The sequence below is a fragment of the Schistocerca gregaria genome, chromosome 11 (genome assembly GCF_023897955.1).
Source record: "Schistocerca gregaria isolate iqSchGreg1 chromosome 11, iqSchGreg1.2, whole genome shotgun sequence".
NCBI lineage: Eukaryota > Metazoa > Arthropoda > Insecta > Orthoptera > Acrididae > Schistocerca > Schistocerca gregaria.
Window position 1 is genome coordinate 115,446,037 of NC_064930.1, and position 16,901 is coordinate 115,462,937.

General features: G+C 38.1%; 1 protein-coding gene across 1 annotated transcript in view; it reads left to right on the forward strand.

Annotated features, from left to right (window-relative positions):
- Nucleotides 1-16,901, forward strand: part of LOC126295230 (uncharacterized) — a 2,305,622-nt gene that overhangs the window by 2,175,879 nt on the left and 112,842 nt on the right. Inside the window, exons 42-43 of the mRNA XM_049987579.1 lie at nucleotides 7,713-7,775; nucleotides 9,435-9,518. Coding sequence (XP_049843536.1) covers nucleotides 7,713-7,775; nucleotides 9,435-9,518 — 147 coding nt within the window. The remainder of the gene's footprint in view (nucleotides 1-7,712; nucleotides 7,776-9,434; nucleotides 9,519-16,901) is intronic.

Below are 16,901 nucleotides of genomic sequence, written 5' to 3' on the forward strand. Positions count from 1 at the left end.
ACTGTTACGGCGAGGTATTTGTTTAAGTTTATGAATTTCAATTGTGGCTCTTTGATGTCCGATGAAATTACTTTTGTTTTGTTTTGTGAAGTACACAATTTACCATTTCTGAACATTTAAAACAAGTTGCTAATCTTGGTGTCATTTTGTAATCTTATCAAGATCTGATGGATTACTTGTTCATCCTTTTTTTCAAACAGTACTTCATTACAGATAACCACACCACTTACAAAAAGTCTATGGTTATTATTAAACTGTCTGTAAAGTCATTAATCTACCACATGAACAGCAAGTGTCCCAACACATTTCTGTAAGGCAACCTGAAGTTACTTATTTACATTTGTCTGTGACCCTCCATCTAAAATAACATCCTGTATCCTCCCTGCCAAGAAATCCTCAATACAGTCAAAAATTTTGTGTGGTGCTCCATACAGTCATACTTTTGACAATTAGTGTGGGTGTAAGGCTAAATGACATGCTTTTCGTAAGTCACAAAATTTTGCATCTACATGACTCCCAAAATCCATGGCTTTCACGTCATGTGAGAAAACTGTAAGTTGTGTTTCATACAATGTATATTTTTGGAATCTGCACTGGCTAGCATTTTTGCATGAAAACTGGGGAGTGAGAAAGGAGGCCAAAGCTCAGGAAAACGTGAAAAGCAAAATGAGTAGTTAAGATGATGATGATGATTAGTGTTTTAGGGCGAACAACAACGAGGTTATCAGCACCCAGAGTAGTTGAGAGTAGGGCATTTGTCTCCAGTTGTTAAAAACCAGCATGTAAGTGTTAATCTTTCTACAGCTGAAATTATTCTTCAGCGTCGTGCTCTGCAACTTTCCACTCAGTTGCATTGAGCAGCCAGCAACAATTTTACCCTGACATCCAAGAAGCGTTCCATAAGTAATGAGACCAAATTCATAAAAAATCATTTACTGAATATATTCGTACAAATAATCAAACATTTTCAACATAGCACCCTCTTGCGTCTATCTTTGCAGTCACACTGCAACCAGTGTAGGGAATTTCTTTCATGTAGTCAAGCCAATTTTTTACAGAAATCTCATAGCCGAGAATGCAAGGTCAGATTACATTTTCCACTTACAATATTTAATGAACTTACACATTATGCTGTTCAGACCTGACATAACACACCTACAAACAATAGTAACAGCACGTAATCCTATGCATAAAAAACAAGAACAAAGAAAATGAAAGCAGGCAACAAAGAAAATCAAAGCAAACAGCCATACCAGATACCTAGTGGGACATTATTGGAGTTTCACTGTGATAGGCAACTGTGAAGTTACATGTCCCGTGTAATTGGATAACTGCGTGGCTTAATGACATGCCTCTCATGTAAATCTCTCTCCACTACTTTCTTCATAGCTGTCAATTCTGAATTTCTTCATATCTGTCAATTCTGAAGTAATTATCAACAGAATGGGACCTGGATAAACTGACTAAGCCAGAGGTTGTACAAAGTTTCAGGGAGAGCATATGGGAACAATTGACAGGAATGGGGGAAAGAAATACAGTAGAAGAAGAATGGGTAGCTTTGAGGAATGAAGTAGTGAAGGCAGCTGGGGATTAAGTAGGTAAAAAGACGAGGGCTAGTAGAAATCCTTAGGTGACAGGAGAAATACTGAATTTAATTGATGAAAGGAGAAATTATAAAAATGCAGTAAATGAACCAGGCAAAAGGAATACAAACGTCTCAAAAAATGAGATCGACAGGAAGTGCAAAATGGCTAAGCAGGGATGGCTAGAGGACAAATGTAAGGATGTAGAGGCTTACCTCACTAGGGGTAAGATAGATACTGCCCACAGGAAAATTAAAGAGACCTTTGGAGAAAAGAGAGCCACTTGTATGAATATGAAAAGCTCAGTTGGAAACCCAGTTCTAAGCAAAGAAGGGAAAGCAGAAAGGTGGAAGGAGTATATAGTGGGTCTATACAAGGGCGATGTACTTGAGGACAATATTATGGAAATGGAAGTTGATGAAGATGAAAGGGGAGATACAATACTGCATGAAGAGTTTGACAAAGCACTGAAAGACCTTAGTCAAAACAAGGCCCCGGGAGTAGACAGCATTCCATTAGAACTACTGACAGCCTTGGGAGAGCCAGTCCTGATGAAACTCTACCATCTGGTGAGCAAGATGTATGAAACAGGCGAAATACCCTCAGACTTACAATAATTCCAATCCCAAAGAAAGCAGGTGTTGACAAATGTGAAAATTACCGAACTATCAGTTTAATAAGTCGCAGCTGCAAAATACTAACGCGGATTCTTTACAGACGAATGGAAAAACTAGTAGAAGCCGACCTCGGGGAAGATCAGTTTGGATTGTGTTGGAACACGTGAGGCAATACTGACCCTACGACTTATCTTAGAAGCTAGATTAAGGAAAGGCAAACCTACGTTTCTAGCATTTGTAGACTTAGAGAAAGCTTTTGACAATGTTGACTGGAATACGCTCTTTCAAATTCTGAAGGTGGCAGGTGTAAAATACTGGGAGCGAAAGGCTATTTACAATTTGTACAGAAACCAGATGGCAGTTACAAGAGTCGAGGGGCATGAAAGGGAATCAGTGGTTGGGAAGGAAGCCTCTCCCCGATGTTATTCAATCTGTATATTGAGCAAGCAGTAAAGGAAACAAAAGAAAAGTTCGGAGAAGGTATTAAAATCCATGGAGAAGAAATAAAAACGTTGAGGTTCGCCGATGACATTGTAATTCTGTCAGAGACAGCAAAGGACTTGGAAGAGCAGCTGAATGGAATGGATAGTGTCTTGAAAGGAGGGTATAGGATGAACATCAACAAAAGCAAAAAAAGGATAATGGAATGTAGTCGAATTAAATCGGGTGATGCTGAGAGAATTAGATTAGGAAATGAGACACTTAAAGTAGTAAAGGAATTTTGCTATTTGGGGAGCAAAATAACTGATGATGGTCGAAGTAGAGAGGATATAAAATGCAGACTGGCAATGGCAAGGAATGTGTTTCTGAAGAAGAGAAATCTGTTGACATCGAGTATAGATTTAAACGTCAGGACGTAATTTCTGAAAGTATTTGTATGGAGTGTAGCCCTGTACGGAAGTGACACATGGACGATAAATAGTTTGGACAAGAAGAGAATAGAAGCTTTCTAAATGTGGTGCTACAGAAGAATGCTGAAAATTAGGTGGGTAGATCACATAACTAATGAGGAAGTATTGAATAGGATTGGGGAGAAGAGGAGTTTGTGGCTCAACTGGACAATAAGAAGGGATCGGTTGGTAGGACATGTTCTGAGTCATCAACGGATCACCAATTTAGTATTGGAGGGTAGTGTGGAGGGTAAAAATCGTAGAGGGAGGCCAAGAGAGGAATACACTAAACAGATTCAGAAGGATGAAGGTTGCAGTAGGTACTGGGAGATGAAGAAGCTTGTACAGGATAGAGTAGCATGGAGAGCTGCATCAAACCAGTCACACACACACACACACACACACACACACAGAAGAACGCGAAATCCCGAAGATTTGCTAAAATTTACAGACGCGTGAAATTTGGCACAGACTTCAATGCGAGTTGCCTTTAATACGTTCCACAATGAAACATTGTCTCGAAACTTGGTAGAAAATCTGAAGAAATTCTGGTCATATGTAAAGTACACAAGCGGCAAGACGCAATCAGTACCTTCGCTGTGCAGTGCCAATGGTACTGCTACTGACAGCTGTGCCGCTAAAGCGGAGTTATTGAACACAGTTTTCTGAAATTCCTTCACCAAGGAAGACGAATGGAATATTCCAGAATTTGAAACGCGAACAGCTGCTAGCATGAGTTTCTTAGAAGGAGATACCTTAGGGGTTGCGAAGCAACTCAAATTGCTTCATACGGGCAAGTCTTCAGGTCCAGATTGTATACCGGTTAGGTTCCTTTCAGATTACACTGATACGATAGCTCCCTACTTAGCAATCATATACAACCGCTCGCTGTCCGATAGACCTGTACCTACAGATTGGAAAACTGTGCACGTCGCACCAGTGTTTAAGAAGGGTAGTAGGAGTAATCCATCGAACTACAGACCTATATCATTGGTGTCGGTTTGCAGTAGGGTTTTGGAGCTTATACTGTATTCAAAATTATGAATCACCTCAAAGGAAATGATCTATTGATACGTAGTCAGCATGGTTTCAGAAAACATCGCTCTTGTGCAACGCAGCTAGCTCTGTATTCGAAACGAAGTAATGGCCGCTATCGTCAGGGGATCTCAAGTTGATTCCGTAGTTCTAGATTTCCAGAAAGCTTTTGACACCGTTCCTCACAAGCGACTTCTAATCAAGCTGCGGGCCTATGGGGTATCGTCTCAGTTGTGCGACTGGATTTGTGATTTCCTGTTGGGAAGGTCGCAGTTCGTAGTAATAGACGGCATATCATCAAGTAAAACTGAAGTGATATCACGTGTTCCCCAGGGAAGCGTCCTGGGACCTCTGCTGTTCCTGATCTATATAAATGACCTGGATGAGAATCTGAGCAGTTCTCTTGGGTTGTTCACAGATGATGCTGTAATTTACTGTGTAGTAAGGTCATCCGAAGACCAGTATCAGTTGCAAAGCGATTTAGAAAAGATTGCTGTATGGTGTGGCAGGTGGCAGTTGACGCTAAATAACGAAAAGTGTGAGGTGATCCACATGAGTTTCAAAAGAAATCTGTTGGAATTCGATTACTCGATAAATAGTACAATTCTCAAGGTTGTCAATTCAACTGAGTACCTGGGTGTTAAAATTACGAACAACTTCAGTTGGAAGGACCACATAGATAACATTGTGGGGAAGGCGAGCCAAAGGTTGCGTTTCATTGGCAGGACACTTGGAAGATGCAACAAGTCCACTAAAGAGACAGCTTACACTACACTCGTTCGTCCTCTGTTAGAATATTGCTGCGCGGTGTGGGATCCTTACCAGGTGGGATTGACGGAGGACACTGAAAGGGTGCAAAAAATGGCAGCTCGTTTTGTATTATCATATAACAGGGGAGAGAGTGTGGCAGATCGTATACGCGAATTGGTATGGAAGTCATTACAGCAAAGATGTTTTTTGTCGCAGCGAGATCTTTTTAAGAAATTTCAGTCACCAACTTTCTCTTCCGAATGGGAAAATATTTTGTTGAGCCCAACCTACATAGATAAGAATGATCATCAAAATAAAATATGAGAAATCAGAGCTCGAACAGAAAGGTTTAGGTGTTCGTTTTTCCCGCACGCTCTTAGGGAGTGAAATGGTAGAGAGATAGTATGATCGTGGTTTGATGAACCCTCTGTCAAGCACTTAAATGTGAATTGCAGAGTAGTCATGTAGATGTAGATGTAATGAAAGTAATCCCAAGAGGAACTAGATTAGTAAAACATTGAGGACAGCCATACTTCAGTATTATTATTATTATTATTATTATTATTATTATTACTACAGTTACATAAAGTGTTCTAGAATTTAATTGTATTTAATTATGTGCAGTGAAAAAGTGAGTCTGTGGAAATATTTATGGGAAAATTGGTTACTGATGCACATAGTAACATCTACCATGTGAAGGTTGATTTTGCTTAGATGGTTGGACCGTGAAACCAAAGAAAAGTAAAAATGAAAAAGGAACCAAGGGAATACATGACTACTCAACTTTTCTGGTACAATAACCCTTTTGTTTGAGCACTCAGTTCACATACAGAAAAAGACAGCATCTGCTATGTGCTAGAAGGAATACTCAATGTGGCTGACAAACTCCAGAACATCAGAGTGGTGCACCACCCCAGTGCTATGATGATGATGATGATGATGATAATAATAATAATAATAATAATAATAATAATAATAATAATAATAATATCTAATTTTTAAGTGGATTCTGTTGTTTCATATTACAGAAATCGCGTTCTCAACAAGAGTTGATTGTTACAAAAAGTTATCTGAATGCTATTACAAATGAATATTGCCACAATATGCATGAAAAGTAACACTGTTTTACACTGTGCTTTAATTTTCAGAATCTTTCAAAATGGTTTTTGGCATTCTCATTGCGTGAAATGCACTGTTTCAACACTTCCACCAAAACATGAAGACATTGTTCATCCAAAATCACACGAAATACTCTTTATTTTAAACTCACCTTCTCATGAATGAACAGAATAACTGCACATGAGGAAGGTCTGGATTACACAATGTGGAGCCTAGTACTAGCTAAATACACTTAGATGACTTTTGAGGGATATATAGGACCGCTTCACTGGTTAAGACTCACTGCATCTTAAGTGCAACAACTTTTCTGGTAATGGAAAAACACAAAATTACTAAACGAAGGGTATAACAAGTTACCAGAAAAAAATAATGTCGAGAAAAGTATATAAAAATCAATTTATGTCGTTTATTAGTATGTTAGAACGCTTTACAGAATAGTAGCTATGTAATTTCTTTCGAAAATAATAAAATATAAAGATTAACCAAGCTATAGGCAAACATACAGAGAAGAGCAGCACGAGTGGCCACAGATTTGTTTACTCCGTAGGAGAGTTGTCACAGATATACTGAAAGAATTGAACTGGAAGATTCTTGAAGATAGCTGTAAACTGTCCCGAAAAAATCTATTAACAAAGTTTCAAGAACCGGCTTAAAATAAATACTCTATGAATATACGACAACCCCATCTGTATCGCTTACATTGGGATCATGAGGATAAGATTAAAATTACAACTGCACGCACAAAGGCAGTCAAACAATCATTCTTCCCACGCTCCTTACGTGAATGGAACATTAACCTGGTACAATGGGACGTTGTGTCTGCCATGCACTTCACGGTGGTTTGCAGATTATAGATGTAGTTAGAATTCATAATAAGCATAAAGGTGACGCCACAGCATTCATTACCATTACGTCACTAATCAACCCTCATGGGTTGCATCAATTTATTTCCATTCGGCAATCGCATCTGAATCCGGAGTATATAGCAAATTTCTGTGGCTCCCAGAATTAATTTGTCTTGGATCGCGTCCTACATTTTCTTGTATTAAGTGGAACAGAATGGCTTCAGCTAAGAAATATCTCCGACCAAGAACCCCCAGACATAGGCGATGGAAAAAGGGATTATTTTCATTTAGTCCTCAGGGATGTGGTCTGATTAACTCAAACATAATATATTTAAAACAGTAGCTTACCAAATTTAAGTTTTTTCTGTGCGACACGTGTAATTGCATTTCGAATTGTTCGTCTTTTGTACTTCGATTGTCTTTCATTAAACAGTAATCTAAAATTTGTTACAGAAAACGTTGGTGACAGCTTTTCTATTCCATAAACTTTTATTATTAAAACAATACTGTTGTAGTTATTACACTGTAACTAATATTAATGTACTTTAGTTCTTAATAAACATTTACGAGAATATTGGCATATCCTTTTCCATCTTTTGCTTACTGCTAATTCGTAGACTTAATTTGTTGTACGAAGAATATTAATATAATCTTTGGCCAAGGGTTCTTCTTAATTAATTACTCTATTTTAACGGTTCTGGAATACGTAGCACTATTTAGGACTATTTTGCTAATTTTCTGTAGTCTATTTACAACTGATTTTAAACTTTATTTTAACGTCAGATATTTAATCTTTCATTTGTCTTGTGTGCGCAAATGTCTATCGCATTGTTGGAACTAACGGTTTTGTTTGCTAATTTTCTCAAAATGCAGCGGATTCGAAACCAACTAAACCAGCCATTAAATCGTCAACGCTTCCTAGAATGTCTTCACAAGGTAAAGGCAAATTTAGAAAGGGGAAAAGCTCGAAATTTTACGTAAATTAAGTATTTCATTGTTGTTGTTTCATTGTTATGTATTAAATTGCCTTGATGCTATTCGAGTAGAATGGATTTATTTACTTCCAGATATATATATATATATATATATATATATATATATATATATATATATATATATATATATAATCGTAATTTCCATTGTTGCATTCGTATTGTACATTGTTTCAGATTTTTTTTATTTTCGCAAAAGTTAACCCGTTATGTAGCCATTAAATATGATTGAGTTAATGTCAATTATGAATGTATTCCAGCACCTGAATTTTTTTTAAAGCATTAGAAAATGAATCGCCTATGAGTTTGCCATTATGGGTGTTAACCTATATAGAAAACTTGTTCGGCTCGAGTAAATGAAACCAATGCATCCGTAGTTTAGAAGTAAATATAAACGTGTTTTGAAAGCTACAGACATTACAATTTGCTAGGCCAGCAAAGCAGTGTCTGCATCTATACGAATATGCATGTGAAAAACGCCTATTTCATTAGTTGCATCAAGTAGCAGTTTGTAACATATTTCACAATTTCGTAAGTTTATTTTGCTTAGTGCCTTTAGTCGCAGTAGATTATTTATCAACAAGTTAAAGTGTATCACAATTTCATTACAGTAATAGCGATCATGGGAACATCACTTTTCTGCCTCACAGGAATATATACATATAATTAAAATTGCAGTAACCAACAGGCACTACTCAGGTATTAGGAACAGTTGTGAGCTGCCAGTATGAAAAATACAAGTTTTGTGGGTAATTTCATTCTCTTGTACCCAATCAATGCAGAGATGTACAGTAACAAAACGTAAAAGTGTGGAGGTCTACTGATTGCATCTCATTGTGCTAAGCAGTTTGCACTTCACTTTGGCTATTCATTTATTGGTTTTTCACTCTACCTAGGTAGCTTGTGTACAAGTAATATTGCAGGAAATAATAGTTTTCACTTTATACGAACCTTAAAAGCATGATTGAAGTTCTTAAAATGAACATCACCGAAATGTACATCACTTTAGGATCTTCCAAGGACGTTTTTATCCATTCCATAGTGAAGATCAACATGTGGTTTTTATATGGGAATTTAACTGCAATGAATGGTTTGATATCTGTTTAGGCGTTTTAGTTTTATGTGTTGATCTACATAACTTTTATGCAGTCCAAAAGTCCATAGTGTTCAGCATCTTGGTATATGTAAGTATATTGATAGTAGACATGTGGAAGAATGCCATACCAGCAGAACATAGTAGATGGTCATGCTTCGAGCATCACACTAGTTTGTGTTACAAATGGAGTGAGGGTGTGTTATTTTAGCTTTCATCAGTTGTTGGTGCAACTGTGAAACATGATTTTCACACTGTTCAGTCCTATTTTTGTAGAGCGTAGAATTGGATAGTTTCTTTTGTGGTCGTTGCCTGCTTGAAACTAGTGTTGTCACAACTGTTAGAATTTCTATGAAAATGTCTGCCACAGTAGCCAGAATAGTAAATAGCACAAAGTATTCTCATCAAAAATGATTTAAGTTAGATACAGTTGCAGTACCTGTCTGTTGTAGAATTTTGACACTGTATAGATGCAAATACAAATAGATGTGGTGTTCATTTTGATTACAGAGAGAGATCGACATAAACCAGCCCCTCCACCAAAACCGGTTTCATTGTCTCCTGGCCAGTATGATGGTCGGCATGTCTATAGAGGTTTGTGTTGTCTCTACATCTACATTTATGCTGTGCACTATGTTGCCAATCATACTTTTGTCACAACAATGTCGCACACAACAAATATCCCTATTCAAGTCCAAATGTCCATGTAACTACACTAGTAATTGCATAAATATAGAACGTAAACATATAAAATTGCATTTGCTTCTGTTTCATCAATTTCAAGTCGAGCAAGGCATCTAAACCTGTTAAGAGAACCACATTTATGCGAACTCTTACTCTCATTGTTTGATAGTATCCTTTTCATAAGCTGCTAGTAGTAGGTATGAAGTCCACAAGTTTATTACATGTTTGAGCATCATTTATCTTCATGATAAGTAATTGTTAATAGTTAACGTCAAAATACTTCGAACTTGCCAAGTTCAAAAGATTTTGTTTCCTTTGTCCTCAAAATAACTTGCCATTCAGTGGTCATATGACATGTCTATGATGTGGCAGCATTGTCCTTATCAGTTAATGCATAATAATAGGAATAGTCAGCAGTAATCACTGATGAAACTGTTTTCATTCCATTGGTGAAACTGTTCCTCTGACAGAGATAAAGAGAACCATTGCACTCTTTGTGTTCCATTGTACCAAAAAACACTCTGCACCGAAGAAATGCTGGTATATAACAGTTTCTGCTTTTTTGAACCATTGGCAGCACTGACTCTAGTTGCTTCGAAGTGCATGGGAGAGAGAGATTTATTTATTATATTCCAGTTTTATTGGATTTACGCCTCTTCCATTCATGAATGGAGCATGGAGAAAGGAATTGAACATAAGATTCTGTACATGCTGTAATTATCCCAGTCCTCTCTTCATTATTTGTGCATGATTACTACATAAGGTGCTACAGAATCAGCTGTAAGTAAATATTCTACAAGCACTCACTCTGAAGATATTATTAAAACTCATTGTAAGGAAAAGATAGATTCCTACTTATTGCAAAGATGACACATTAAGTTGCAGACAGACACAATGAAAAGAAACTTACACATTAGCTTTTGGCCAAAGCCTTTGTTAATAAAGTTCCTTTTTGTTGTACATGCCTGCAAGTTAACGTGTCATCTTTACGATAAGTAGCCATCTATCCTTTACTTATATTGTTGCTATTCCAACCTGGGATTTCCATTATTTTATTAAGACTTAACCCTACATTTAATAGCTATCTGTAGCAAAATTAATATTGTTTGGACATAAGTAAGATGCATAAACAATTTTTGTGTTATACATCTATTGTAATACACATATCCTACCCAAAGAGTATGTTATTTAACACTTGACTTACCATAAGAGAAATCTGTGAGGTGTATTCAAAAAAGTAACTGGGCAGTTTGATCATGAAAAATATGTTTGCTATGAATCACTGTTGTTGGCAGTTTTAGTTTTCTACAAACATGCAATTTCGTTTTCAACTTAATTACCATTCACTTCTAAATGCTTTTTGTAATGTTGGAAGTTCTCCACCAAGGAACTGAACCATTTGACTGTTGTCCACCAAGCCATTGTTTCAAATGCACGGAGAGGTAATGGTCACTGAGTGCTAGGTCAGGCCTGTGGATCAGGTCATCAAAAAGTTGCCAAGAGAAATGCTGCATCTTACATTTGATACATGTGGCAGTGGGCAGTGTATAGACACACTTAGTTGAGAGGGGGATTATCTCGGACAAAAGTTGCCCCCATAGTTGGTTTTGATGACATGTCTCAGTTTAGCAAGCATTTCACAGTACACATAATTTGTAATTGACCCATGCTTTATGATGTCAATCAAAACATCACACTTTGCAACCCAGAAAATGGTGGCCATCATGTTTTGACTAGCTTGGATTTTTTCGGTTTTGTGGAAGCTGAATGATGATAACACACTGACTGTTCTTTTGATTCAGCAGTGGTTTAACAGACTTGATGCATTGCCACCTATAATAATGGAAATGTGTTAAACAAAATCACCTCTGTCTTGTTTACAGTGGTTCAGAAATATTTATTTGCATGTATCCTCTGCTCACTGTGTTGTTCAGTATGCACTTTTGGCTCCCACATTGCTCACAAATTACAAAATCCCAGCTTGTCTGTGACAGTTGTGTAAATGACGGTGTGTCTAGTATAAAGAATTCATCAGCTGGAGCAGTAAGTATTGATTTATATACAGATCCAAGTTTGTGGTCCACTTGTATGATTTCATTGGTCTGGACACGGGCTGTACAGATGCTATTGAAAGATTGACACCATTGCCTAGTAATTTTTCTTCCCTTGTCATAAACAAGTTGCAACTCGTGATGTATTTCAGCAGCTGTAGATTGAAATTCTGTCAGAGACAGCAAAGGACCTGGGAGAGCAGCTGAACGGATTGGACAGTGTCTTGAAAAAGAGCATATAAGATGAATATCAACAAAAGTAAAACGAGGATAATGGAATGTAGTCGAATTAAATCAAGTGATGCTGCGGGAATTAGATTAGGAAATGAGAAGCTTAAAGTAGTAAAGGAGTTTTGCTATTTGGGGAGCAAAATAACTGATGATGGTCGAAGCAGAGAGGATATAAAATGTAGACTGGCAATGCCAAGGAAAACATTTCTGAAGAAGAGAAATTTGTTAACATTGAGAATAGATTTACGTGTCAGGAACTCTTTTCTGAAAGTATTTGTATGGAGTGTAGCCATGTATGGAAGTGAAATGTGGACAATAAATAGTTTATACAAAAAGAGAATTGAAGCTTTCGAAATGTGGTGCTACAGAAGAATGCTGAAGATTAGATGTGTAGATCACATAACTAATGAGGAAGTATTGAATAGAATTGGGGAGAAGAGAAATTTGTGGCACAACTTGACTAGAAGAAGGGACCTGTTGGTAGGACATATTCTGAGGCATCAAGGGATCACCAATTTAGTATTGGAGGGCAACGTGGAGGGTAAAAATCGTAGAGGGAGACCAAGAGATGAATACACTAAGCAGATTCAGAAGCATGTAGGCTGCAGTAGGAACTGGGAGATGAAGAGGCTCGCACAGGATAGAGTAACGTGGAGAGCTGCATCAAACCAGTCTTTGGACTGAAGACCACAACAACAACGAACATTAGGCCATGATCCAAGGATATTTCTGTGCCTAACATTTCCTCTCCTAATAGTAAAGATATTATCAAAGCCCGTGAAAGCTCAAGATAGCAATATTAGATATAAACAACCTCCGGAGGTTGAAGTGTTTATGTGTATCTGTGTAGCAGTCGGGTCATGCTGATGTGTGTTATGAAGGTGTTTGCTTTGTTTAGCTCTAAGGCCCATGACTTGTCTAATTTCATTCCTTTTTCTTTCCTATTTATGTAGCCTCTCTGTACATCCTAGCATAGTGATAGGATAATTGATCTTGTTAAAACCATAATACAGGAGAGACAGGTTTGATGTTTCCCTGGCTCCAGTGCATAATCTAATACTGCCAATTTATCCATGTTTCCCTGATGATAATTGTTCTGTGTTCCTGAAGTCGGGCATTGATGCTTCATTTTGTGCTTCCTGTGTTCGTGGTGTCTCCCCTATGAGTAGTTAGGCACACTTTCTCTGGTGTTTCACCAAAAATTTCCAATTTCGTTTTTGGATTTTTTAGTTGGAGTCAGCCCAAAAAAATAGTGCTTAACATACCTTTCATATTATGACACGCAATGTTGACGGAAAGTGTTGGTTAGTTTCCTGTTACAAGCAGAATTTTTTTGAAAGTGGAATTTTGTGTGTCCATTTGATAAGAGCAGTCCCAGATTATCTAGTGCAATGTTTGTTTTGTCGATGTTATTATGTAGTATTCTGCCTAGTGGCAGGTCCATGTCTTTGTACGGAGAATTTCTGATTCCACTGTTCCCTGTCTTCAGCTTCTTCCTTCAGTCTGTTGTATCTCCTTCCATCTTTCATGTCATCCAAATGTTGAATTCTTCTTTTTCATCATCCTTTGTTTCCTCTGAGTTTCCCTTCGATGACATCGTGTATGAGTCCCTTGTGTCTAAGTACATGTCCAATCCAGTTGGCCTTTCTCTGAAGAATTGTACGCAGAATACTTCTCTTCTCTCCTACTCTTTGCGGTACATCATCATTTTTTATGCGATCTGTCCACTTGATTTTTCCCATTCTCCTCCAGCACCACATTTCAAAGCTCTCTAAGTATTTTTTCTCCTTCTTTCTCATGGTTCGTGTCTCTGCTCTATACAGTGAAATGCTCCAAATGTAGCACTTTATCAGTTTTTTTTCTCAATGCCAAACTCAACTTGCTGGTCAGCAGAGTTCTCTTCTTGTTGAAAGCAGCTTTGACCATGGCGATTCTTGCTCAGACTTCGTTGGTGCAGTGGGCATCCTTTGTGATAAAACTTCCCAGGTACTTGAACTGATTCACATTTTCCAGTTCCTGATTGTCAACAGTTATCTTCAAACGTTTCTCACGTTTTGATATGCGCATCACTTTTGATTTTTCGATGTTGCTTTCCATGCCATATTTTCTTCCCGTTTCCACCAAATTGTTCATATTGTCTTGCAGCTGTCTCTGATTTTTGGCAAGCACTACCAGGTCATCTGCATAGTTGATGATGTTGATGAGATGTCCTCCTACTTTGAAGTTTCCGCATCTTTTCAGCACTTCTCTCGCCAGCATTTCTCCACACAGGTTGAAGAGATTTGGCGAAAGATAACATCCTTGTCTCACTCCCCTTCCTATTTCCACACTGTTCATTTCTCCATAGTTCCCTCTCCAGTTGATTCCTATTTCCTTAAGGATGTTCGTCAGTATATTCTAATTGACTCTGTTGAAGGCCTTCTGCCAGTCTATAAAACAAGCGCAAACTTCTTCGTTAACAGCAAAAACTCTCTCTGACAATATCCTCATTATGCCAATGGCATCTCTGGTTCCTTTTCCTTTCCTGAAGCCAAATTGTCTTCTCCTATCACTTTTTCAATTTTGTTTTCCAACTGTCTATTTAGTATTCTTGCAGTGATCTTTGCCACATACAATATCAGACTAATTGTTCTATAATCACTACACTTCTTGGCTCACTTTTTCTTCTCAAGAGTAACCACTGTGACATCCGAAAAGTCTTCAGGCCATTCTCCAGTTTCATAGATTTTGTTTATGAGCTATGTCAGAACTTTCAAACTTTCATTTCCGATTTCTTTAAGCAAATCCACATGTATGTCGTCATCCTGTGTAGCTTTCCTACTCTTCATGTCCTTTATCGCCTTCGCTACTTCCCTTGTCGGTATACTGGGCCCTTTTTCATCCTCGTCAAGAGCTTCCTCTGGCTCTATGTCGATGTAATCTGGGTGATATTCTGTATCATATAGTTTTCTTATATATTCTTCCCATGTTTTCAGCACTTCTACTTGTACAGTAACTACTTGTCCTCTAGAATCTTCTATTCTGAACGTCCTTACACTTTTGTTCTCTCTTTCTCCCAGTTCCTTTGTTTTCTGGTACATGAGGTCGTACCTTCTTCTTCTTTGTAGTTCTTCTATTTCGTCACACATGTCTTCTAAGTACTTCTCCTTCGCCTTGTCCGTTTCCCCCCTGAGGGCGTTGTTAAGTGTTCTGTATTCTTCTTCATTAACATTTTTACACTTCCTCCTTTCCTCCATCTTCTCCCAGCATCTCATTGGTGATCCAGGGTTTTCTCGCTCTCTTTGTTTCCCTCCCAACTTCACTCTTCAGAGTGTTTAACAAAACCATTTTAACATTTTGCAACTGATCTTCCGCATTTGCACTTATATTTTTGTGTCTCACTTTGTTAAATTTTTTCTGTAGCGATTCTCTTACTGCCACATTTTTCTCTCTCAGCTTTTCCAAGTCGCATCTGTGGTTTCTCCTCCCATGCTGTTGGATCTTCTTCAGCCTTGTGCTGATATCTGCAACCAAAAGGTTGTGATCCGAGTCAATGTCGGCATAGTTTTGGCGTCCTTCACACTGCCCCTAAACCTCTGTTTGACGAGTATGTAGTCTATCTGATATCTGTTAATATCTCCTGAGCTCTTCCGTGTGTACAGTTTACTTTTCCTTTTCTTGAACCAAGTGTTCATCACCACCACATTATTTCGGTTACAGAATTCCACTACCATTCCTCCTCTGTTGTTTCTTTTTGCTAATCCATATTGTCCAACAATGTTTGCTTCATTGCCTTGTCCAACCACACTATTCGAGTCACCCATGATTATGGTATTTACTTTTCCTGTTCCTTCGGACTGAATGATGCCTTCTATTTCATCATACATTTTCTCCGCTTCTCCGTCATCGTGATCTGATGTTGGCGTGTACACTTGGACTATTAGAATGTCTTCTGGTTTTGTATTTATTTTCACAAACATTAAAGGTCACTATGACATATGACTTTGTTCACACTTTGCACTAATTCATTTCCCATCACTATTGCTATGCCACGTTCAAAACTTTTATCACCGGAATAAAACATTGTGTAATTACCTGATACTATTTCACCACTATCTGTCCACCTCACTTCACTTAAACCCATTATGTTCACTTCACATTTGTCCATTTCTCTCTTCAGATTTTCCAGTTTTCCTGCTCTTTGAAGTGTTCTCATGTTCCATGTCGCAATTCTGAAATTAAAATGTTCATCTCTTTTGATGGTGCCACCTGAAATAATCCCCACCTGGAGATCCGAAGGGGGGATTAGTTTATCTCCAGAATATTTTTCTCCAGGAAACGCCATCATTATCCTCAATCTTCCAATGTTGAGGAAATATAATAATGTAGTAGTCTTTCCATTTCCTTTCCACATCACAGTATCGTGGCCGAAGAACCAGACTGGTCGGTTTCGCCCACGATTCTTCGATCTTGATCCATCTGAAGCATCATTTGCTCTGTGCATCAATTCAATACTGGTGCCTGCTGCTGCCCGGTACCAGAGGAAGTATAGGGTTGGGAAAAGAAAGACCCCTAGCCCTCGAAACCTAATAGCATCAGGATCAGAAGAAACAAGAGTTGGCCGAGGATGGCCAGACAGGAAAGATGAAAGTGAGGAGCCTGGCATAAGTAAGTGGAAGCAATGCCAGGACTCAGCTCGGAGCCCCGTGGTTGTCAGCCATGTACCCACTAGGTACGAGTCCCCTGGAGACGTTTTATCGATACATATTAACAAGGACAGTAAAACTTGAAGAATAACCAGTACTCGGCTGCAATAGCATCCCCATGGCCTGCACTAACTGCTACCACCAAGCATGCAGTGCTATTGAGTAGCTGCTCATTCTTCGTGTTTTACTGTCCGCATTAATACATATTGATAAAACAAACATCAGACTAAATTAGTTTTCGAGTGCTCTGTCGAATGAGCACATAAAATTCCGATTTAAAAATAATTTCGTTTGCAAGGGGAAACAAACCGACACTTTGTGTTGAC